The 26,370-nt window shown below is 35.7% G+C and overlaps 1 protein-coding gene across 4 annotated transcripts in view; it reads left to right on the top strand.

Annotated features, from left to right (window-relative positions):
• Positions 1-26,370, top strand: part of PDE4D (phosphodiesterase 4D) — a 467,524-nt gene that overhangs the window by 127,551 nt on the left and 313,603 nt on the right. Inside the window, exon 1 of one of the 4 annotated variants that reach the window (XM_033086047.2) lies at positions 10,622-10,927. The exons of the other annotated variants lie outside the window; for them this stretch is intronic. Coding sequence (XP_032941938.1) covers positions 10,659-10,927 — 269 coding nt within the window. The 5' untranslated portion in view covers positions 10,622-10,658. Of the gene's footprint in view, positions 1-10,621; positions 10,928-26,370 lie in introns of those variants that run through there. 4 annotated transcript variants of the gene reach the window in all.

The raw sequence follows: 26,370 nt of genomic DNA, 5'->3' as shown, positions 1-26,370 counted from the left end.
AACACACAAAATAAGTGGTGACCAGTGCAATGGCTCATCACTCCCTGATTGTTGCCCAGACACTTTAAAGCAGTGGCCCCTAACCAGCTTTCCTCCTTCTTTTTAAATGTACTAAGCATGATGTCATATAGTATGACCCCTTGGCCAGCTTGGATCCGCTGACCTGGTTGTATCTCGTAATGACTTCTTTCGTGTCTCCAGCTTTCTTATTGGCTGGGCATGAGAACCAGAATCAGAATAAACACTACTAGCTACAATTAAAGCCATCAGTGTGTTATCAACATTAGTCTCATATTGTATCCAAAAACAGAGCACTGTAAAACTACTAGAAAGAAAATGAATCTATCCCAGCCAAAACCAGGACTGTGTTTACCCCTTATTGAGTGTCATTTACAATATGCTCAGGTTCCACACTTTACAATTAATCACCTTGCCTGTCTTCAGATATATACAGAAATGAAAGTCCTTAGAAATGAAAGCAATATAACCTCAGGAAGAATTTAGCTTTTTCTCAGTGGGTTCTTTTCCTTTTGGTTTTAGAGTGACAGAATCACAGGACAGTAACAGCTGGAAGAGGTTAATCTGATACAACCTCTCTGCTCAAGCAGGGCCATCCTAGAGAACATGGCAAAGGATTGTGTCCAGACAATTCTGGAATATTTCCTGGGTGGGAGACATCACAACCTCTCCAGACAACCTTTTCCAGTGCTCAGTAGGCCAGCTGCACAGTAAAGAAGTTCTTCCTCATGTCCAGATGAGGAAGTTTCTACCTGTTGCCTCTTGTCCTGTTATTTGGCACCACCAGGAACAGCCTGGTCCATCCTCTTGACACTCTTCTGTCACATAACTGCATACATTGACAAATTCTCCTCTCAGTCATCTCTTCTTAAGGTTGAATGGGCCCAGCCTTCTCAGCTTTTCCTTGTAAGAGAGATGCTCCAGTCCATTAATCATATTTCTTACCCTAAGCTGGAGCTGGTCCAGGAGGTCCATGTCTCTCTCTTATCCTGAGAAGCCCAGAACTGGACACAGCACTGCAGGTGAGGCCTCACCAGGGCTGAGTAGATGAGCAGGATCACCTCCTTTGATCACAATGAGATCAAAGTCCTGTGACTGCACACAGATCTATAGTTTATCCTGTTTGCTCCCCATACTGCAAGCATTGGTTTACATTTGATTGTGTCAATTTCTCAGTTGGATTGCAAGGGGATGCCCCATAGTCCTGTCTTAATTAGGTAATTAGGTAATTAGGTCTTTTACTGCTTGTGCTTGCTTGAGCCTCCTTTTTCTACTGGGGTCATCACTACAGCTTTCCCCTTTGCAGATCTTGTCTCTGAGACTGGCAATATTCCTATCCCCCTCCAAATCTGGTTTAAGGGTCTCTCTCTCCCTGCCAGTTTGTCAGCTAAGATCCTTTACCACCTTTGAGACAGCCCCATTTTTTACCAACAGGGTCACTGTTATATAAACTGACCATGATCAAAAATCTCAATATTTTTCTGGTAACACCTGTCTCAAAGCCAGATATTTTTCTGCATGATTATCCTGTTTCTTGCCCCATCATTCAGAGCAAGTGGTAGAACATGAGAGAATACAGGATGTGATCCAGATCCCTTGACCAGTTGCCCCAAGGCCCTAAGTTCTGTCTTGATTGTTTACAGCCTTTCTGTCAGGACCTCATCACTGCCTACCTAGAAAACCATTAGAGGGTAGTAATCCAGGGCTTGTACCAGTCTAGGAAGGTTCTTGGTGATGTCTCTTACATGGGCCTCAGTGGGTCCTGGACCTCCCTGTGGGCTGGGTCTGGTTGGCATCTGGACCCTCCATTCCTCTTAGAAGAGGGCTACTCCCCTTCTTCATAGTTGAGGAGGCTGTGATGCAAAGGGTAGACTGCTCTGCCCTAGGTGATCCCTCCATCCCAGAAGAACCTTCATCCACATCCTCATTTCCATGTTTCTCATATTCAAGGGTCTCAGAGGGTCAAGGTATAAATAGACTCAATATTTATTCTTAATAGTTATCTTAGGATGATATCTGATTATCTCAAATATAATAAAACCCCCATCCATTGTGAAAAATAAGAAACAAACAGCAGAATTATAAAACTAAGCAAACACTAAACTGCTTTATGATTTATCCATTGGATTATCTATTTCATTTTCATAGATTTCATGTTTTACATTCATATGAAAAGAAATCCCACTGAATCCTTAGTTCCTTTTCACCTCCTGGCAAATGTTATTTCTAGTGAGCTTTATGTGTGTTGTTTGATAATATTAAATAGCACAGGAAGCATAATTAAAAATTCAGCTTAGAATTTTGGATTCTACAATTGCAACTCTTTAATTTAATTTTTTGTCAAGTTACTATGATTTGGTTTAAGTCAGTAATCCAGGGGTATTAATGTAACACAAATATTTAATGTATTCTGTAAAGATCTGACAATTGTTCTTGTCCTCAGTTTTAGAAATGAAAAAAAAATTTGATTGCAATTGTGTTTAACTTATCTGAAAATGCAGATGTACCTTAAATCAATGGTGAAGTGGTGGTACAGATTTGTTTAATTCTGCTTTAAGAACTCCCTCTGGTTTAGGATTTTTCTTGTAGAGGGTGACAGAGAACTGATGATATCTTATTTCATAGTCGTAGTTCTAGGGATTGTTCCTGTCCTCATTTGAAGTCAATAAGCATAGGCTCAGAAAAAAACTCTCTATAGTAATAATTTTGGCCAGTCTATAAAGTGATTTTAAAACTCTGCCAATTATATTTTTTGCCTAAATATACTGATTTTCTTTACCTCACAGACTACTGCTGTTCTTTGGGGTATCTGGTAACAGATTTAAATTTTCTGATTTAAATATATTTTCAGATTTAAACATATTTTCTGATTTAAATATATTTTCTGATTTAAACATATTTTCTGATTTAAATACAGTTCAGATTCAAATCAATGTATTTTATATTTAAATATATTTTTATTTTTATGTAAATTACAATTACGGTGTGAGGTACCTCAATAAATTATTTTGGATTTCTCCATATAGATGCACTAAAATGCCCACTTTGTTTCCATTTTTCTCGATTTGTATACTAACTTTCTATATCATGCATCATGCTCTAATCTCACACAAAACAGTCATCTTGTTATACAAAAAAATTTATATGGTATCTGCAACTGAGAGGAGTTTTGAAGGTTTCTTTCCAAGTACATTTAGAAAAAAGTAAGAGTATTTAAAACTGCAGAGTAGAATTTTGCAAGAATTCTGTAGAATTAAATTTCAATAAAAGATTTATGGAACGTACTGAAGTCCTACTTGAGATTATGAAAGACACACTATAGAATTGACAAGCACACAAATGCCTCATGTTGATTCCAGAGAGGATTCTGAAAATCTTACATTCTGGGACAATTCTGTAAAGGAAAAAGTGTTACACATTTAAACTATCATAATTCCAAGCTTTTCATGTAGGGAAAGAGATTTTTCCCCTTGAAACTTTTCAGGGTGCTAATTCTTAATAACATTGTAGAAGAAAATCCTTTATGTCGTTTACATTCCAATTCTTTCAAATCTGCAAAGTGACCGGCTTAATTAACATCTGTAGAAGAGATACAGAAGAGACTTCTAAAAAACAACTTACAATAACAGGTTTGAACTGAAATATTTTTAAGTTCAACAACCTAAAAAAGAATCTCCAGGCAGCCTAAAAAGGTATCTCCAGGCTGTGAGGCATCCTGTGATACTAAACCCTGTTAAATATGATTCCTCTTTTAATGCCTTACTTTTTTGCCATTAAGTAGTAGCTTATCTCCAGACAATGAATTAGTTATGCAGTCTTACTGTAGACTTTTAGACTTCTTTTCTTCTACTCTCTCACAATTTTATTAATATTTTTTTAAATTCTTCTCAGCTTTTAGTGCATGATCAAAATAAAAAATTGTTTGAAATACAACAGATGGTGTAGATTTCTTATAAAGTAAACTCTCCGTGCATGTGTGTGACCTCAGAGAAATGTACTTGTTTATTTGTGCATTACATTCTGACTTAACTACCATGCTTGGAGAGCCTGGGTTAAGTCCTGTTTGGTAAGACATATTGCTTGTGCTAGCTTGAGAAATAAACTACAGAGTTTAGGAATCTGGAATGTCGATGTACTCTTTGCCAAGTACTTATGATACTTTATAATCCTTAGATTTTTATAGAGTCATCATGCATTTGCTGCTATCAAGAAGCAAAATTACGCTCCTACGATTAAGCTAAACAGTTTTCTGAAGGTTCTAACTGTATCTATCATGAGTCTACCCTTTAGAGATATAAGATTACAACCAAAAACTTGTTTAGCTGCTGTGCTTTTAAATGAAGTCTATATCCCTGTGAAACACAGACCAGGGGTTGGAGTCAGCGTGGTTCCTTCTGGGCCGTGTCCTTTCCACTGACCTCTCCTTTCCCTTCTCCTCAGGACTGCTCTTCAAACAAATTTATGCTTGTAACTCTTTTTTGCTCATGTGGGCCAAGTCCTTTCCTTGGAGTTAACTAATAGTTATCAGATATATTTGTGCATTGCAGTGTCAAAAATGCTGCCTAGCAGTCCTGCCTGTTCTTTGATGTATTTTGTTCCTCTTCTGAAAATATACTTGTAAATGTATGTGTATATGATTATGATTTTGAAAGGTCTTTTAATGCCATTTTAGGTACTGTTTTCCATTAGGATGTTTAAAATGTGCTCAGATCAAAGACAGAAAGTGAAAACAGCAGCCTAGAATTTCCTTTGAATATTTAGAGGAGCATGTGTTTCCCATGCCTTGGTCTATTCAAGGTTTTATCTCTTGGTGGATGCCTGCCATTTCTGTGCTCAGCACAACCAGTCCCCTTCTTAGTTACCTGTTGGCCGTTGCATAGCACCTATGGTCTACTCAGCAGGCCATATGCATAACTACTAGGAAAACAGTCTGATAAACATTATCCTTCACTTGGCAAATCCATAAATACCATACCAGCAACTTGAGAATGTGGCAATTGGCAGGTATTGAACTTCGTTGACACATAACATTTTATTAAGACTTCTATCACCTGATAATTTCTTCTTTTATCCTTTTCTTCCTCACTACTATGCTCCTCAATTCATTTATTAACCTCTCTTTCCAAATAAGAATCATTTTGCCATCCAAGATTCTAATTTTCTACCTTATCTGCAAAAATTATCTTCAGTCACCCCATACCTTCAGTATTATGTTCTTTGCTCCAGAAAATTAAACCATGGCATAGCAGCCATCCTTAACAACCACCTCTGTTTTTAAATTTTCTCTACACATCTGCGCCACTCAGGTGCTCTAGTACCTCAGTGTGGTCTGGCTTTGGGAAGGAGAGTAGGCTGGGTCAGGGGAGGTCATTATCAACTTCTATGATCCTGTGATACCGATCTGCTTGCTTTCAAAGCAATAACACGTTGGAAGGTTGACTTGGCTTGCATTCCTCTGTGTCTGGAATTCTCTACTTGGTCCCAAGTATGATATAAAAAAATGTTCTACTCCTTCCAAGTGACTGCATTTATTCTCTGATAAGAAAATCTCTGTTCAAGGTAATTTAAAATAGACACAATCACATAATAGATTTTATATGTTGATTAGCAGTTATAATATTAAAGTAAGTCTTTCGTACTCTGTGTCTAAGGTAGTTGTTACAAAGGAAGTACAGTAATTTCATGATTATAAGCCACACCATTTTGACTAAAATTTTGCTCCCAACCCGGAAATGCGGCTTACAGTCAGGAGCAGCCAATATATGAAAAAAGTTCAGAAATTTCCCAAACCGGAAGTGCAAGCCGAGGTGCCGAGCCGAGCACCTGCCAGGAAAATCCAGGATTTTGCAATTGTTACAAACTGGTTACTCTGTTGCACAGTGGGTGGAGGCAGGCTCTGTGCCGGCAGCGTGGAGGGGAGGGGACAGGCTCCTGCCAGCCCCGTGGTCCGGGGTGGAGGCGGGGTGCTCCATGCCCCCAACGCCCGCTGCCGCCATGGGTGCGAGCGGGCTCTGTTCCTCCCTCCCGCTGGCACTGTGGGGCAGCACTGGGCCAGGGCGAGTGATCCCGCAATTCCATTACTAATTTGTTACTTTGTTGCATGCGGGTCCTCTCTGTGGATGAAAGTGTGGCTTATATTCCAGTGCAGTTTATACATGGAGAAAGACCTAAACACTGCCAACACCCAGACGTGCAGCTTATAATCAGGTGCAGCTTGTAATTGTGAAATTACTGTACTTTAAAATCCTTGTTTAGTGTCTTTTATGTGAGATCAAATACTTGTTTAATCTTGCACAGTATTCTCTACAGAACTAATTAACATATTCTTTCTATATGCTGCAGCTCATAAAGTCTTTGTAATTAACATAAAAGTAAACACTTCAAGCCTGTATTTTTTTTGAAGTACATCTATCATGAAGTACATATTTCTTGGGAAAGTTTGTGAAGAGTAGAAGAACTGAACACCTTAATATTTAGGTGACCACTGGAAGACAGTAAAAGCTACTGGTATTTACAGATTTCTTGTAATGAATTTCCCTAATTAAGAGATTCTATACTTTTGCCTTGAGCTTTATAATGAATCAGTTGAATGTATAGCAGGTAGAATCACATCTGTTCTTAATATAACTTTTACCTATGAGATGTGACTATACAAAATCTGCAAAATTAAATTTAATTGTCATTGCCTTTAAATAGGATCTCCAACATGCTTAAAGCACTATCAGTATTAACTTTTGGAAATTAGGTATGTATCAGCTCTCAAATGTTTTATTTCAAAAGGAACAGTCATTTTTTAAAATGTTGAATTTAATAGAAATTTTCAGTGATTTCATTTCAATAGGGAAGAGACCAGAAAATTAACTCTTTAAAAAAAGTCTTGATTAAAACATCTAGAGACATTTTCTAATTGTACCCTATGGCTTCTTGATATATGTGAAAAACATATACTCTGTTTTTCACTTGGGGAAGTATTTTAAAGTTTTATTAATAATTTTGGTGATCTTTGTAAGAAAAGGAAATCTTTTTATTAAAACACAGTCCAGTAGGGCTGTTTCTCAATCTTTATAGAAAAAGAAGTAATTTCACGATTATAAGCTGCACCATTTTGACTAAAATTTTTGTCTGAACCCGAAAGTGCAGGTTATAACCACGTGAGGCCAATATACGGATGAAGGTCAGAAATTTGCCAACTCAGAAGTGTGAGCCTGCAGCAGCCCTGAGCCGAGACGGAGCCCGCCTGGCACCGGTGGCAGGGCAGCAGTGGCACTCCCCGGCCCCGGCGGTGGGGCAGTGGCGAGCCAAGTCCGCATGGCCCCGAGCCGCGTCAGTAAACCCTGTGATCCCACGATTCTGTTGCTAATTGGCAACTTTGTGAAAGCTGCACACGGATCCTCGCTGCGAACAAAAGTGCAGTTTATAATCCGGTGCAGCTTATATATGCAGGAAAAACGAAAAGTTGCTGACACCTGGACGTGTGGCTTATAATCAGTTGTGGCTTGTAATCGTGAAATTACAGTACTTGATTGTCTTTTTTTTTTTTTAACACAAACTGGAAATGCTACTTTTTCTTTATGGAACAGTTTTCTTACAAGTCTTTATTCTAGTACCTGCATAAATGCCTTGTGTTACTGCCATTTTTCTACTTTATCTTCCCTCAGTTCCTGACTCTTAAGTTGGGTATTTTGTGTAAATCACATAACACTTATTTGATATTGCTAGAAGTTAGAACTCTGCTTTTTATTACAGCGAAGACTGTTCATATTTCTAGTCTATAATAAAGTCAGTCTGCAGGCTTTAACTTAAATTTATGAGCATGCTTGAGACTTTTCATAGCTTTGCTTTTTTCTTTGAGGACAAGGAGTGGGAAGATAGGCAGGCATATGCCAAAATGAGGTATCTGAAATATGGATCATGTGTGTTCAGAAATGGAACCTACTAACACAGTCAGGAAAAGCATTTTCATTAGCTATTCATGCAAATAATGACTTAGTTCAATTTTCTGTTAAAAGGATTTGTCCTGCTGTTCTATATACATGATATCTCACCTCTATAAAAATGTAACAAACTCACTTGTAATGCAAGGTGTCAAAGGCCGTCGTTGGCTTAGTTTAAGAACAAGGGCAGTAAAACTGCTGATCTGTGGACTAATGCTTTCCTCTTTCATAATTACCTTTGAAACAGAGAGCACCTTAAAACGTGATCCTAGGCCCACTATGATAAGTATTAATGGTCTTAATGATTTTGTTGATTGTTCATCTCCAATGAATCAGTTTGACTAGTATTATATAGCCACTGCAGTTATCTGAAGACTATGCTTTGGAATAGACATCAGATGGCAGTATTTCCTAGGATAAAAGAAGAGAACGCTATATAGACTGCATTGTTCAAAAGAAGTGCTTGGAGTTATTATGCAGTTGCTAGTGCAGTTTTACTGAATAAGAAAAAATAACAGTCTAACAGAAGGTGATATGTTTGTTCTTCACAGTTAAAAACATTTTAATATATCATGCTTTTATTTTGTCAACTTGTTGAAGACCAGTTTTGTGTGTATTACTCTTCCAATCAAGAAGTTGTGGAAAAAGTTATTGCGGTAGTTATGTGTTAGTTATGATTCAGTCAAATTATTTTTCTGTCTGTGAAATAACGCTTTATTTCCAGCTTTAATTTTATTCTTGATGAAAACAGCTTAAAAAATTGTGGGTTTTAAAATTTTAATAGTATCTGGGCTTTGTTCTATATTTGGTCAGTGTTAATTTTCATATGATGTTTGAATTTCTATAAAACCTTAGAAACATACACAAAAACATAATGCACAGTGACTTCTGCATTTTATAGTGCTGTTGAATACTGAGTTAAATTTGCAAGTACACTGTTATCAAATTACACATATGACACAGTACAGTTAAAACTTGTCTACGTAATGGGGTTGGCACCTGATAGCAAGGTCATTCTTAATGTAAGATGACCTTTCCTCTGCTGTTCTGATCTGCTCCTGTCAGCATCATGATGTTCTCTTCATAATCCTCATCAGGAATTGTGGCTTCAGTGCTAAGTACAATGGTGATTCTTCTCCATTGTGAGAGAAAGCTGCTTTTGCAGGATTTCTGATTTTGCTGCAAAACAGGGAGCAGTATTTGCCTTTCACACCTGGTCGTGCAATTGTAAACGCCCTTCATCTCACTGAAAGCCAAGACAATGTGTGTGCTTCAAAGGAAATTCTTATTTAAAAAGGATAGCTGGATTCTGAGACAAAGTATAAATAACGAGGAACTACAACAATGAAAATTATATGAAACCAGTGTTCTGATTTTAAAAAGAAATCTCTTACAGAGAATTCTCTCACAAAATGTTGATTCTTTGTTCCTGTAGGATGAGCAGGAAGTATGATTATAACTGAAAAGACTGTTGTTGTTACTGTTGCTATAAAACAAAACTTTAAGCAAATTTTCACCTACCTCCCACTGTTAGAGTTCATCTCCTATGAGTGAGTTATCAACACAGTTTAACATGTTTATAAAATCTTTGTCTTTTGTTATAAATGAAGTAAGTTATTTTATTAAAACTGAAATAAAGTGTAAGGCTCAAGTTTGATTCCCAAAGGATCATAAAATTCCACCAGCATCTTATTTGCATAATTACATGAAAATAAATATGGAATTTATTAGCTGTATGCATTCACTAAATAAATGCAAGTAGTTTTACTATTTTATCTTCTGGAAGTTCTCTTTGAATAGCTTTTGATATTTTATCTCCCCATCATCTGTGAATAGAAAAAAGGCATTTCCTTAGTTCAAACACTGGTAATATTATTATGAAGATACTAAAATAAGAATATCTAATTAAACACATATTAGTAGCTCTCATAGTCTTATTTGATGTATACCTCCTAAATGTTAGGTTTGTTTTACTGAAAAATATAGGGTGGCAAGTATTTGACTTTCCTAAATGCATTTGGAAACTGCTTGTGATAAACTGACTTGAGGGCAGGGAGGAGAAGGCAGAAACTAAGCCTTCTGCACTATTTAATTGTAGCATTTTCTAGCTTAAGAGGTAATAGTTTGGAATCTTGAAATTTTCCTGGGGACAAAGACAAACATGGTAGATCCTTAAAAAAGCAGAAGAAATTATTCATCAGTCCCCCTTCCTCTCCATCTCCCTGAAGGTTCAGGAATAAGCAAAGGAAAGAATAATCAAACAAAAGGAACACACATCTGATGTTTAAGCCCTCCTCCAGCACTTTTTATGTACATAACCAGAAGTCACTCAAGCAGCTGCAGCACATTAGTTACGATAGTTTAACAGGCAGCTTTACAGCTCTGATAAAGGTTGTGCTAAAGCAATTTCTTCCTCTCATGCTCACTTGCAATGATAGCTCAGAAGTGATCTTTGGCAGCAGGGCTGTGAAAGGAGTGGTAATGTTTAATCGGTTTCTGTAGAGGAGTTAGCTTTCTTTTTCCTTTGTAGATCATTATCTACAGAAAGACGTTAAGGGCAGGCACACCATGTTGAAAACAGAATAGGCTGAACTAGTGAAGGGTCTCTGAACAGTCCTTGGAAACTGATTTAGAACAAAAATATTTTAAGCAGTTAAGCCAACATTTGATAATATTAGACCTTAATAACAAAGTTGCTTGAGAAACATGGCTCAGCAGACAAGTCCAGAGAATTTACCTCTTCCTGAAGTGGATAATACACCCAGTCAAAATCCATGGCTAAATGAAGATCTTGTAAAGACCCTGAGGGAAAACCTGTTGCAACATGAAAAGTCCAGGACAAGTCAAAAATCTTCAGCTGCTTCTCCCCGGCTGTGTCCAGTTATTTCTCCTCGAAACTCTCCAAGGCTCTTGAGAAGGATGTTTTTAAATAGCAACATACCCAAACAGCGTCGTTTCACTGTGGCACATACCTGGTAAGCACCGACGTGGTTGAGATAAACTATAAATTTTTTTCATGGAATATTTATCTCATTGATGTTTGTGCTTCTCTTTCTTAGTTTGATCTCTGCATTAATCTCTCTGGTTGAAGGAGACAGCTCTAATTTGTGACTAAACTTAATTGCAGTCTAGAAGTTTAAAATAGTAATTAATATGAAGTAAGAAAATATATATTTCATTGTACAAAGGATGCCAAATTTCCTCTGATTTCTTAGGTTATAACTCCATTCTTTACCCTCAGTCCAAAAAAAAAAAAGTACTTATTTCATTCTGTACTGTTCTGGCTGGAGTGACTTGGCAATTCTTTTCTTTAATGTTTCTCTTGAAAATCTTTTATTTTTTTATTGACAATTTTGGACTCCTTAGCCTCTTAGAAGAATAACATAAGTCTATTTATCTTTTAACAGTACTCTAATTAAGAAGGGCATGATAAAAAAGAGTTACAGGAACAGATATTCATGAGAAACAGTGATTTTTATGAAAGCAGTTGCTAGCATAAACAGGAAAGATGGTAAGGGAAGCCCTTGGTAAATGATTGACTAGTAATATTTCTTTGGTAACTTGATCACTTCTTAGATGTGCTTGTGATCACATCTAAAAAAGACATTCATTTTTTGCATCTATCTCCTGTAAAACAGCAGTATTATTTCATTACTTTAAAATTATTCTTTCAAAAGATGTTGTATATGTGATTACTGTAACTCAAAGACACACTAGTGTTTGCTTTGATGGTCCTGAGATGTTTGGGTTTTTTGCTTGCGAGTTCTTCCCTTTTCCCCATTATTCCTCTAACAAAAATTTAATATAAAGGAAGGAGGACCTTGAAAAATGTTCATAGAAAATAAGTCATGTATTCTAAGCAGCAAATAAATATGCACTTGGAGTTTATCTTAATTTGTCTGAAATTAGATCACACTATAGCTATGCGATTAGGATGTGCATTTCATATTGTATACTAGTGTGCTTAAATCTTTACTATGTATATATTGATGTAGTTAATGTACTTCTTGTAAAAAAATTTTTACCCCTGAAAAGCATAGCAAAAAAACATGCACTTTTATAATTTAAGAATACTTTTTTGAAACCAACCTATTCAGATACTGCATGTACAAAATAGAAAACTGAATGAAATCAGTTTCTTTAAAATGTTTCTTTAAAAATTATGCATAAATCCCAGCTGCTGTTCTGTGTTAAATAATTTATAAAACATTCTGTACATAAGAATGTGTGGGTTAAAAAGTCATTCAGGCAGATCTGGCTTACAATGTAAGATGAAAAAAAATTCTGGAAGTTTATAGAGGGAGATTATCGTCTGTGATTATGCATGTGTAGCTAGTCCTATATGATAGACAAACAAAGAGGACTGATACGAAATTAAAAAACATTTTTGGGCAACATAAAAGGACCTAATAATAAGGCACATAATAATACTTTAATATTTGCACAGTATTAAAAAATGAATTATTTTTAAAATGCACTTTATCTAGTGAGCTTCTGAAGTTTCTGTTTCTTCTTCACCATGATGAGTGTCGAAAACACTTGAGGTTTTCCCAAATATGTGAAATACTAGAACAGAAATCAATAATTCATTGCTATGATTTATGAGATGGGCTGATCAGAGTAATGATGCTTTTTTTCCAGCAAGTAGAGAAGTAGAGAGTCAAGCTGCAAGTGACAATGACTTACCTGAGAACCTGCAAAGAATAGCACTTCTGACATCACAAGGCAATAACATACATGATCAGACTTACAGGCATATGAAGGGCCTACAAAATGTATTTGTTATTATCAAGTCTGTAATTACTGATATATGCTCACTTGGTTATTAAGTCAGAAAACTGTGATGCTATGTGATGTACCTGTGGTTTCTATACATTTTGGCTACATAGGTGCTATAGTGGTTTTAATTCCATATGCATATAATCCACTTTAGACAGCTTATGGGAAAGCAGTGCATTTGAAAATGGAGTAGTTGTAACGTTCATTCAAAATGTTGTACTATGAAGAATCCTTTCTGGAGGTAGTTTGGCCCACTGTAGTAATTACCATCTCTGCTTTATTTATCTTATATTTCTAATATAATTGGTTTTGTAATTTAAGAAAAGTTGTTGAATTAATGTATTTCATACATATTTCCATATACATTCATGTAATCACACACATTTTTGTTTAGTGTACTGTTCATACAGGCATTAAAAATTTTAACAACGTGACATTTTTCAAACCATGAGTAAGCTGGTAAGCCTTTCTGACTTCAGAAAATGTCACTAATTTTTTTTTATTCTTTTTTTTTTTCCTGGTGACTAGAAGATTTTGTATACAGGTAGCATAAGAAATAAATGTATGACACTAAGGATGCTGCTATGTGTTGCAGTGATGCTAAACAGCCACCACAGATCCAGAATAGCAAAACCCCCTAATTTAGTTTTTACCTAGCTCCTTGATTTCAAGGTTTTGAAACAGCATTCACATACAGTCAAGAAGTGAGTGTTTCATTAATCGTTCTGGAAACCTTTCTTATAGCTTGGCCTCTGTAATGGCTTGGGTTGTAGAGCTTTTGACACCAAAATGCATTTTCTTTATCGCATGACCATTGTCTTTTCACAGTAATAATTGAGTTATCACTTTTAGTAATTTTACAAGTCCTTCTCTACTTTTTTTATTCTTCTCTAGCTATACCCCTGAATTCATTCAATCACTTGAAAGATAAAGTGCTGCTTTTGGGATTTCACAGAAGAAAACGCATGGCCTTGAGGGTTGAAATAGAAGGACTTAAGTGGCAGAGGTGCATAAGGCCTTCAGTTTTGTTAGAGAAATTTCTGAATATCTTGTAATTTCAGAGAATGTTACTTCTGCCTAAAACTGAAATTTAGACTAGTTACCTTGAACTTTTAACCTGGATTCCTCTCAGTCTGTAAACAATATGAGTCTATAGTCTGTAGGAAAAAAAACAGCAACTACAAGTGTTTGAAAGTTTTGTGGCCGGGATTTCAAACAAACTCTACCCAAACCTAAATTGCATTTCCTCACAAATCTGTCTTGCATTGTATTGCTGTAAAATTATTCATAATGCTTTAAGATCTCACCAATATAATGACACTGCAGCACATATTACAGCTGGACATGGACAGGATAATAAGTCCTCTGGTATGTGCTTGACAAAATCAGTTTCTGGATTGTCTTAGTTTGCTCTTCATAAAGCTTTTAAAATGTGCTGATTACCTCAGGCCTTTTGGCAGGATGGATCTTGATCATGTGCTGTGATTTGTGAGGAAAGAGGGTTTTCAGGTCTGGGAAAGAGACTGTCAGCTCCCATCTATGTGGACATCCAGCGTGTGTGATCTCCCTCACACACACACACTGTCCAAAGATCTGTGGAAGGATGTTTAGATACTTTAAATCATACACTCTTAGTTAACTCATGTAGAAAGTCAGCTTTCTTTAATTTTCTATGAAAAATTCCGTTCTGTAAGGGGAGGAAAAGCATGAAACATAAATATTTGGAGCTGGATTGTAAGGTCAGTGGAACAAAACAACTAAATTATATCTGTTTAATTGAAAGTATGAAGTAATGGAACACATGTGCTTGTTTTTTTAAGTTTTGTTTACTGCCTTAATACTTCTCAGTGAATACAAAATGATCAAGCAGTTGATTTTTTCTGTGCTGTATATAACTTTGGACAGTGTATTTGTTGCCTTTGTGATTTATTTATGTGTGTGTTGAAAGACAGCAACTAGTGATATATTCCTTTCTTCTAAGTCTTATAAAGTAGATTTGTTATTCACAGGTCCAGTATGAGTGCTCCCAGCTGATAACTGTTCCCTGTCCAGCTCTTGTGGAGTTCATTTTAGTACTTCCTGATATTCTGGGCTTTGTGCTCTTTAGATGTTTTTTTTAAAACATGTACCCCCAAACCTAAGCATTTAATACATTTACTGACTGTAAAATTACAAGTATGTGCTCAGTTAAATGGAGAACTTTCATCTGAATTTAGTCAGTCTTTGTCCCCACCCATAGTAAATATTTTACATTGACTTTGGCATTCAGATATGAAAACGATAGATGCCTTCGAAATAGTTCAGATAGATATGGGCAAGGTGTGCCATTTTAAGTTTCAGGAATGTAACTGTCATAAGTCTACCCATAAAACCAGGTTTGTCTTCATTTTTATTGCACAATATCTTTTCATGTGTTTTTACTGCTAATTACAAAAAACAACAAAAACTTAAGTGTTAGCTAACTACACAAGTTAACTAGCTATACTTAAGTATTGCTAACTATAGGTGGATTGCAGAAAAGCAACATATTTAATTTTATGTGATTCTACACAGCCTGGTTCAGTGCATTTCAACTATGAAACCAGAATGATGCTGATTGTATTGAATCAATACACTTTTTATCAGTATTGTTTTCTTCCAACTTTCAGAATAAATTTACTTACAAGGTTTTTAATACCAATGTTTTCCTCTCCTTCACTACTCAGCACTTTTCAGGAACTAAAGTAATTATATTTTGGCATGGAAGTAATTTCCAAAGGAAGAAATATCAAAGCAAACTATCCAAGATAGTAAGTGAATAAATACTTCAGAAAACCAATACTGGGCTACATCCAAAGCTATATGGTCATCAGGTTGTAGGAGGTTCTATCACTTTACTCCATGCTGATGAGACCCCACCTGGAGTACTGCATGCAGTTCTAGGGTCCCCAGCAGAGGAATTACATGGTCTGTTGAAGCAGGTTCAGAGAAGGGACAAAAAACTGATCAGAAGGATGGGACACTTCTCCTAGGAGGAAAGGCTTGGAGAGTTGTGCTTGTTCAGCATGGAGATGAGGTTTCATACAGAGTTTAAGAAGAGGAGATTGCTTGAGTAAGATGAAGTTTGCCATCAATTTAATGAGTTGCATCAAATAAGTTGTAGTTTAACAAGGGCAAGTGGTGGATTCTGCACCTGAGACAGATGCTGGCTGTGTGTAGACTGGGGAATGAAAGGCTGGAGAGCAGTGCCGTGGAAAGGGCCCTGGGGTTCTGGTCCATGGCAAGTTGAACAAGAAACAGCAGTGCCCTGGCAGCCAGGAGGGCCAAGCGTGTCCTCGGGGCATCAGGGACAGCATCACCAGGCAGGCAAGGGAGGGGATTGTCCTGCTCTGCTCTGAGCTGGGGCAGCCTCACCTCGAATGCTGGGGCAGTCTGGGCGCCGCAACAACAACTACAAAAGACAATGAGCTATTTAAAGAGCATCCAGAGGAAGGCCAAACAAAGAGTCTGGAGAGGAAGTCACGTGAAGAGTGGCTCAGTTCACTTGATTTGTTCAGTCTGGAGGGGACTAAGGGAAGACCTCATTGCAATTTACAACCTCCTTGTGAGGGAAAATGGAGGGGCAGGTACTGATCTCTTTGCTCTCATGACCAGTTACAGAGTTCAAGGAAATGTCCTGAAGCTGAACCAGGGAATATTTAGGTTGGATATCAGGAAAACATTTTTCACCCAAGTGTGGAAGGCACTGAAATAGGCTCCCCAGTGCGGTAGTCACCACCAAGCCTCACAGAGTTAAAACGCTAATTGGGTTTAAGTCTCAGGCACATGGTGTGACTTGGAGTGTCCTGCCTCAGGCCAGGAGTTGACTTAATGTTTCTACTGGGTCTCTTCCAACTCGGCATATTCTATATTTCTATGATGATAAAGTGCATATATGCCCGTGTAATCTTACTTGTTCTTATTCAATTAAACAAAACCTGTTTCTTCTGCTACTTCCTTGTTTTTCTCACATAAATTTATTCATACTTTCTAAATCAGATCACCAGTATTGCACAAAGTTGTAGTCAAGGTAACACCTGGCATATTAGAATGGACTCAATTCCCTTTTATTCAGACTTTTTAGACTGAGTTATCACACTCCTTTTTTAGAAAAATATGTGAACTACTTTAGATAAAATGTAAAGATTTAACTGATGCATAACATCATAAGGTGTAACATTATAACAGTTGTATAAACCTTTCCCAGGAAATAATTTAATTCACAATATTTTCTTAGACACATATCACCTTGTATAAGGTAACTCATTCCACATATCCACTCTTGAAATTCTGTTGCCTAAGGAGGTGGATGCTTTTATGGATGCATAGCTTAGTGGGGCAGAGAAAAAGGGTAAGCTTTGGCATTTTATAGAATGGTTTGTGGTAAGCTAAGAATGCTTCACGATAGTATTAGTTGCTGACAAATTTATTTACAACAGAGAAATAGTACTGCTTCTCCACAGTTCAGACCTGAAGAAAGACAGATGAGGAAAAAAAGTTAATATTTTCATAAAGAAAAAAATGGCAAAGATGCATTTTTTCAAATAAGAGTTGTGATAAAGAAACCCTGTAGTACTGGGTAGGAAATTGAAAACCACTTCAGAAAGATCAGTGAGCAAAGACTAAATTCGAAGTTTTTATTGCACAGGGACAAATAACTGATCAAGGAAGAGCATAGGACAAAAGAGAAAAATGTTACATTTGGCTGACTAGAGTTGGTAGTACAGGAATTTTCATTTCTAAAAATACCTGTTGCATCTGTCCTTTTCTTTCAAAATAAAATTTATCTCAACTATTTTGATTGAGCCTTTTTTTCTTGCTTATGACCTGCTTGTCTTGTAAACTTGGAATTTCTTCATAAGTTTTAGTTACTGAAGTACTATGCCTGGACCATGCATATTTTCTGACCTTTGGTCTTTAATAGCATGTCCTGTGTTAGACAGAATTTCGGAGAAATTCTAAAAAAATTAGCAGAGGAGAAACAGAGTTCCTGGAGTTCCACTTTTTTTTAGTATCTACCTCAAAACCTAAAATTGCTTTGCTAAATTGCTATTGCACCCCAAAATTTTTATTAGATCTTACTCTAATTGTATCACAAGCAATTATACATGACTGTACAGGTTTTAAATATTGTACTCTTGTGATGTGATATTATCTGTTTTCTAGAATTTTTTTGAAAATGTGATGTTCCTTATTGTTCCTTATTGCATTACTCTGAAATGCATTTCTGCATTTTGCAAACCTGCTATTTTCATTTTCACTTTGCATGAGTAAATTACTATTTTATTTGTAGTTTTCTAAAAGTTTATTTGTTCTTGACCCATCTCATGAGATCCTCCTGCCTGTTTTTTCTGCAGTTTGACACATTTTCAAATACTATGACAGCTCAAATTTGTATTACAAAGTTAGTTCCCTCCATCTGGAATATTGAGTCCTCTGTACATTGTCCTTAAGGATTTCATAAGTTCCATATACATAACCTTAAAATTTCCAATATATATATTGTATTGTATTATATTGTACTATATAGTAAACTTAGTAAATCCATTGTGTGTTGACTTTCCATCTTCTAAACCCTCAAAACACAGCAAGCTCTCTTATCCTCTTTCTCTGTCATCAAACAGGCATGACAGTATGTGGCTAACACTTCATATTAGCAGAAAACTTTTCTTCTGGTAGTTGTATATTCCCCTCTTAGTAAATACTCAGTATCTGCTGTTATTTTCAATGGTTTACTTTCACTAAAACTCTGCATTCAGGTGTTTCAAAAAGGACACACACAGAATTAATAAGAAAAAAAGTAAAATTTACATGCACAGGGTGAAATGTAAGAAAAGAAGGATGTGATCTGTTTAATTTATTTTTATTTTTAATAAATAAACACTCATGATCATCTTATAATGTTTAAATTATAACCTGTTTTCTTCTTAGGTTGTATTTTTCTTAGTGATCACATCTCCTTGGTATTCTTCAGCATACCAAATTTGCCAACACTCATTAAATATTCTTATTATAACACAGAACTTATCAGTTAGAATCTCACTGTGATAAGTGCTTAACAGGTGTGTATTCCTGATAGTGGAGTAAAGTTATTGTAGGCTGCTAGTAACAAACTTTTATTGTTCAAATAAAGTGGGAATACTTTAAGGTGTCATAAAATATAAAATGAATGGCATATAATTAAATATATTATGGACCAGACTAACACTAACTGGAATGTCCAGGAACTGTCATAGCGTTTTTTAATGCACCGATTTATCTTCAGGATCATCTCTTGATAGCTTTTTGCTAATTTAAAAAAAACCAAACTAAATAATTGTGAATAAAATGATTGAACAAGTGAACTGTGGATTTTGTATATATATGTGGGGGGTTTTTGTGGTTTATGCTTTATGAGATTGCTGTCATAAATCTGCATCTGCTGAACCTGACAATCCCTAGAATAAGGAAGAGTGTGCTAGTTAATGGATCTCTACAAAGTGTTTTAAGATTATCTGTCTATATATTTTTATTCCCTCCCTAAAATAGAATAAGGCAGCTAATAGCTTTTATTCAAAATAAATTTTGTCATTTTTTTATTTTCATCTGAAAAAAGATGCATTTACATATTAAATAAACACACATTTCTGATGTGCATTTTAATATTGTAAGAGTCTTCCAGATATGCAGATAACAGCTTTATTTGACCCTTATTATAAAAATAATATTGTTCTACATAAGACACATACACTCATAGATAGCATATATATTATTTTCTTTTGGGTATGAGGTAGTTCACTGAATGATGAATCAGACACATTAGCTATTGTATTTCCAGTCTTAATACCTTTAAAATCTGCTGCGGGTTCATAAACACATCATAAGCAAATTATTTAAAAATATTTGCATCTCGGATCTCCTCATTATTATGCACGTTCGCATGATAGAGATTAAATTCTCCAAAGGTGTTAATTACAATCATAGCATGTGGTACATTACAGAATCAAAAAAAAAGAATAATTACTTGTGTGAATGCATACTGTCATGGGAAATAGAACAGACCACATAATTAAATGTAGAAATCCAGTAAGATCACTAAAAATATTCATTAAAATGCCTAAGAAATGATTGTACAATGAACTATATTCACCACATAAAAAATAATTTACCACAGAAGAAATATTTGAAACATCTAACTATGTTTCACTCATTTCCAAGGAATGCAAGATACATCTGAGAGAGCTAAGTTAGTTATGCCAGCTACAGCATGACCATTTTAAGACTCAGTGTGTACTTTAATATTTCTCACATTTTGTGGCTAATAGTTGCTGTCTGGAACTTTCCATGTGGTTCTCCTGTGGTGTGTTAAGGATGGCATCTTGCACTTCACTTGTAAGAGACAAGTTATGATGCACTTTGTTGATGTAGCAAATTTCAGCAGTAGATGTGACTGTGTTTTAGCAAGATTCAGTGGCAAGGTACACTTGACTATTTACAGCAGAGAGGGCAGAGTCAGACAAAGTTGTCAGGGCGGTCCATTCATTGAGCCATGAGCTTCAGCCAGGGCCCCCTTGCTTGTAAACTTCTCAGAGAGGAGTTTAGGTGGGGCTGGATCCATCCTAGCAGCACGGACTGGGACAGTGGTTTATGTCTGAAGGATTTTATGCACACAATCAATCCTTTGTGTCACTCAGCTGAGATGTCAAAGCTCAGCATGCACTTCCTGAGAATGTGCTGCTGCAAGGAATTGCTCACCCTGGACAGACATTCCTGCTCAGGAGATCCTGGTGTGCAGCCCAGCATCCCCAGGCTGTGCAAGGTATATGATGTATATGTCTATATCTATGTCTATTTATCAGAGAAGGAGTTGCAGCCAGAGCCACACAACAGTCGTGCTGTCTGGTGGCACTAGTATAGCCTTTGGCCTTTCATCAACAATAACTTGCTAGTAGAAATGATACTTGTTGTGGGGAAGGGAGGGCACTATGAGAAAAATTAAATTCCATCATGTGACCATTGTGAGCAATATGAAAAATAACACTAATACTGAACCATGTTGAGTTTAAGATTGGACTGAATCTTTCAATGTGTAAAAAGTCATCTCAAGAGAAAAAGACAGATTTCAGGTAGAACTTGTGAGGAATTTTCTGATAAAATATTGAAAAATACCTGCTTATTGTAACTGAAATTTAATTTTAAATGCTTCAGAATTTCCCATCCACCTCCAAGAAATTGCTGAGAGCAAGAAATGCCTTGTTTCAACATTTTGTCTTTTAGTAAATTCACTGTATACTCAGTGGCCATGTTTGCCAATTATTCAAATTTTCTCTTTTACATTATCAAAATATCTTTCTAGCATATTTTGAGGGGATTTACTCCAGTTTGGAAGCCTTCCCTTGGAACACTACCATATACACTGTTGTCTCTTTACAATAGTATTCTGATACCCATTATTCCAACTAAGAAGGTCAGCATCATGTCAACCATGCTTTCAGAAGCATGATATCCAGTATTTCATTACGTGTAAGTCCTTCTGTGAGAAAAGCAAGTAAATATTTGTTATTTATTTAGTAATAATATTTTACCCTGATTTTTTTCAGACAATTCAAATTTTATTTTGACTGTGAGAATCTTGTGAATCAATAACCCTGAATGAATGTACTCCCTAAGAATACGTATCATCAGTATTTTTGTTCAAAAAATATATAACACAAAAATTGAAAGTGTGTCTTTGCAATTATAAATCTTTTCTACCAAATCTTTGTCAAGATTTTTTTTTTGATAAGTTGTTGGAGCTTCCTTTTTCTTCTTAGTTCAAATGATCTTAGTTCAAATGATCACATTGTCCTGCTCTTGACATAACAGTTGTGCGTTTTTTAATTATAAGGCTTTCCAGAACATGACAGTCTCTGCTTCTTTCAGAGATTACGTAACAAGGTAGAAGTTGGACTCTGTGCTGATGAATTTGAAGTACATGCCTTATGAATCTTTGTGAATAGATCAATAAAACAAGAGTTTTTAAATAAATTCTGTTTCAAGTTGTGGAGCGAAAATAGTTTAATCTTAATGTCGAATGAATTGTTGAGATGTGACTATTCAATAATTAATTACTAATTTGTTAATTGAAGTAGATTCTGAATAGACAGCATCAGAAAGAGTTTTCACAACCCCTTCAGACTGTGGCGCATCTGTTGCAAATCTTGTGGATATACTGAGCAGGAGTAGCTCCATTTTTGGTGTGAGGCCTTTTTTGCACATTAGGCAGGGGAAATAAAAATAAAATTCCCGCTGATTCCAAGGAAGGAAGCCTCTTTCTCCATGTATTCTCACCTACATAATTCTCCAGACTATGTGCTACATTTAATTAAAAATTGCTGTTGACATGCCTTACAAAATCAAAGCTATTTTGTGTGTTGTGTCTTTGCTACAAACTGCTAGTTCTGTGTCCAAAGTGCAAAGATCAGAAATGAACAAAATTAATTTATTAATATTTAAAAGCCATGTAAAAATATTATAAATTGTTTGAAGGCACACGATGAACCATCATTGTTAAAATGACAAGGGCAGGTGAAAATATGAAGGGACCTTGGCCTGTAAAAGTTGCTTGGTAATGTTTTCTTCAAATAATCTTGTGCCATGAACTTAAGCTGTTCTATAGCTGCTGTTTCCATCCACACCTTTTCTCTAACAGAACATAATGCTTTAGTTGTCACAGGAGTTATAAGAGGACAAAAAAGAATGTATTTGAAATCACCTAATATTATAAAGGCGGTAGTTTCTTTACAATCAATAGGGCATCATACATTAGCTTATGGAAGAGCTGAAGTCTAGAAAACTTGGTTGGAAAGTTCAGAAAGCCTACAAGTCCAGAAGAGAATATGACTTTTCCAGAATTTAGTGTATATAATGTGAAAGAAAGTCTTCAATAGAAAGGTGATGTAGTTACTCATGGATGCAGTCTTCATTTGTAAAACAAAAGAATTGCACAAAATGTAAGTAAATCCTTTTAAGATGTTTAAACCTTGTAGTAGGCTTAGCTCTTCATATAGATACTGCAAAGGTAAGTAATACTTTTGCATACCCAATTCCATCCGTGTAATAACTCACAGAGATGTTTACTGTTTAAGTGCGACTTTTGCAAAATAGTTAAATAGTCATAATTAAATATATTATATTTTACAAATGGTAAAATAAAGACTTCATGAGGAACAGTAGTCTTAGATAAGGAATTCATTATGAACAACCGGAAGAGTAAAGGTAATTTTAGGGCATTTGAGTACAGGTGAAGTAGCCTGGCTGAGATAAGACACAAAACTTAACCACCTAGCAGTAGAACCTTGTCAGCATTGTTAAGATTTGAGGCATAGGAGGGCTGGAGGAAAACAAGGATGGTAATGCTTGGGTGTATATGAAAGTCATTTGACTGAAAGCCAGTAAAATTGTCTGACTCACTTTTGACTTCTAGAAACCTAATAATCCCTCAGTATGTTGACAAACAGGTTGCAATGCAGGCCACATCAATGACATCTCATTTCAGAGTATATTAATTCCTGTGAAGTTGTTAAACACAATTGTTATTTGCCTATTATAATCCAGCCTAATGATTGTGAAATGGTGACTCTTTCTGTAGCAAGACCCTGGTCTGTGTGCTATAATAACTACTAATCTATCAATAGTTCTCTAGAAATCTTAATTGCTTTCATACTCATCCTGACATAATTACATGATTGCATGTAACATATGGATTTTAATATTTATTAGAAGTTATTTTGCCTTTTCAGCACTTTTTTTGCCCCTAAAACGATAGTATTTGAATTTCATTGCATTTTCAGGCAGTGACTAATAAAAATAATCAGTATCATATTTAGACACTGATGGGATACTCAGAATTAATTTATATGGTTTAAAAAATAAAAATACTGCCACAAAAATATCTCTGAATAATAATTTCCTGCTTGTAACTACAAGAAGAGAAGTCCAGCTTTTCTGTAAAAAGACTATTACAACATTGCTTACGCTGGTAACTCATGGCTGATTTTTCTGGGTAAAATCTTTGGGTAAGGATTAGGAAGCTTTTCTGTAAAACCTACTTCTGGTCCATTCATTTGTTTGAATATAGTGTTAATTCATAACACTTAATCATTCATTATTAATTATGTTGTGAGACTGAATCAAAATATCCTGGGATTTTAAACCTAGCTGTGCCATCTGTTTCTATACTTTTGAGTCAACAAATGTGTTTATAATATATTGTCCTAATTTCTAAAAACTTGACACAAAAACTGTAATATTTATCTCAAGAATGTTTTGGAAAATATTAGGAAAATTTTGGAAAATATGAAATGCTATCATTGCCTACTGATTAAGAAAATGTTCAGTTTTCATTTTTTGAATATGAATTACTGATTTTTAGTTTTTTTATGGTATCAGTATTGCAAGTACTGTAGGAATCTAAGAAAGCAATTTTAACTTTTTAACTATAGCAGAAATTTAAAACAATACAAGCTTTAGGGGTTCTTGACATGTAGTTGTTAAGAGTACCAACTGACCTGTAGCAAAACTCTGAAACATTATTGTAGTTGAGTGTGACAAATACATCTGAACAAATTTATCCTGGTTGTCATCAGACTTAGTACTTCATATGTGCTGCACTAACCTTGACTATGCAGTCCAAAACTCAGTTGTGTCTGATTCACAGGAAAAGCAATCAATGCAAAAGTTTGCCTGCTTTGATAAAGGTGAACACATTCTCCATGGTGGAGAAAATGAGTTTACAAAGCAGTGGCTCCTTCTTAAATGCAGTGTGTAGGTTCCCTTTTTCCCTTTTTGCATTCCAGTTTCAAATGTCTTCAGAAACTGACAGGCAACCCCTCAGTTTGAGGCTCTTTGGCCTCTTTCTGTTTGGAAAATAGGTTTGTTCTGCTCACCCAAAGTGTTACTGATCTGATGAAAACTATGGTCGTGATTAATTTTAGCATTTTTAACTCATAAGAACCTACCTTAAAATGTTTATAACCTTTCCTGTAGGCATTCTCCAAGGGCAGGTTTGGTTTTTTGTTAATTCTTTAATTTAAAAAATACATTATTTTATGCTATCTTCTTCATTACTTTTCTGCAGGCTTTACCGTACTGTATCTGCCTACCACATTTACATTAGGAGAGATTTATAGGGAGGTGAATTAATTTTCTAATATTGGGATGCTGGAGGCACATAATATCTGGTTAAGTACATTAGACATCCATCAATATATTCAAGATGGGTGAACATGCAACACTGCAGAAATTGCATTTTTAAAATTATTATTATTTGTGGGATTTTATTTTCCAGGTGTTCAGCTGGTTATTGAGAAAGAAAGTTTAAATATTTCATTTTCAATAAAATTTCTTTTATTTGAAAGTAATCTAAACCATTTGGGATCAAAAAAGGATGGCTCTTTTCCAGCAAAGTATTCTTGACTGATCTTGGCATATTTCTACAATGCTTACGTATTAGCAATTTAACTAGAAAAACTATTGGGAATTTTTTGAAGTCTAGAACTCTTCTGTTTAAGTTTTGTATTTTAAAGGGACAGGGTTCTGGTTTCTCTGCTAAAGATCTAAATACAAAAAAAATCAACTTCAGAAAACAGACATACAAATAAAATGCTACAGGATTAAAATGCGGAAATTTAACGTCCAAGCATTGTTTTATATTGTCTGGGGGTTTAATTAATTCTAATTTTGCATTCTACTTCCTGTTTGTGTATACTTCTATACTCACAATGGCAGTAAATGATCCAAAGTTTTTATTCATGGCTTTGCTTTCCCCGAAATGTCTATTGTCTAGATGGTGACTCATTCTGTAAATAAAGGGTTAAAAGTCCTATGGCAAAATAAACAATGTCTTTGTATTCTGATGCTTCTTATCTATTCTAAGGTACATTATAACCTTCCTGAGACCTTCATGTGCTGCTTCTTCACCTGTAGGCCTGTAAGACCCCTGAATTTTGCAGAATATTCACTGAAATTGTGTAAAGAAATTATTCTTCCTATACATCTCTGAAAAAAAACAGAAACTGGGGAAGAAGATAAGAGAAAACATTCCTATTATAGTAATTATACTGACATTAGAATGACAAAGTATTTTTCTTCCAGGGCAAACTAGGACTATTTGCATGGTAGCAAAAACATCCTTATCAATTATAAAATTCAAGCTGGATCAATGCAAATATTACATCCTATTGTAATATTTACTAATGATAGCCACAGAGATTGTTCTAGAGGTAAAACAATGAATAAAAAGAATTAATTAAAATCCATTTTAAAAGAAAAATAATTTAAACATAACAAACTTGAATTAGCTATTGGAAATTGAATATAGAGTAATTTCACGAATACACGCCGCACCATTTTGACTAAGATTTGGCTCACAAACCGGAAATGCGGCTAATACTCAGGAGCGGCTAATATGTGAATAATTTTCTGACATTTACAACCTCAGAAGTGCCAACCAGAGTGCCGAGCCGAGCACTTGCAAAGCCGGCATTTCGCGATTGTTACAAATTGTTACTCTGTTGCGCCACGGGCGGAGCCTGGTCCCTGCAGGCATCACGGGGGGCGGGGAGAGAGGCGGGAGAGCTCTCTCCTTCCCTCCTCTGCCGCA

Source organism: Catharus ustulatus, chromosome Z (genome assembly GCF_009819885.2).
Source record: "Catharus ustulatus isolate bCatUst1 chromosome Z, bCatUst1.pri.v2, whole genome shotgun sequence".
Taxonomy (NCBI): domain Eukaryota; kingdom Metazoa; phylum Chordata; class Aves; order Passeriformes; family Turdidae; genus Catharus; species Catharus ustulatus.
The sequence above is the reverse complement of the archived record's forward strand: the minus strand, read 5'-3'. Positions and strand labels throughout refer to the sequence as shown.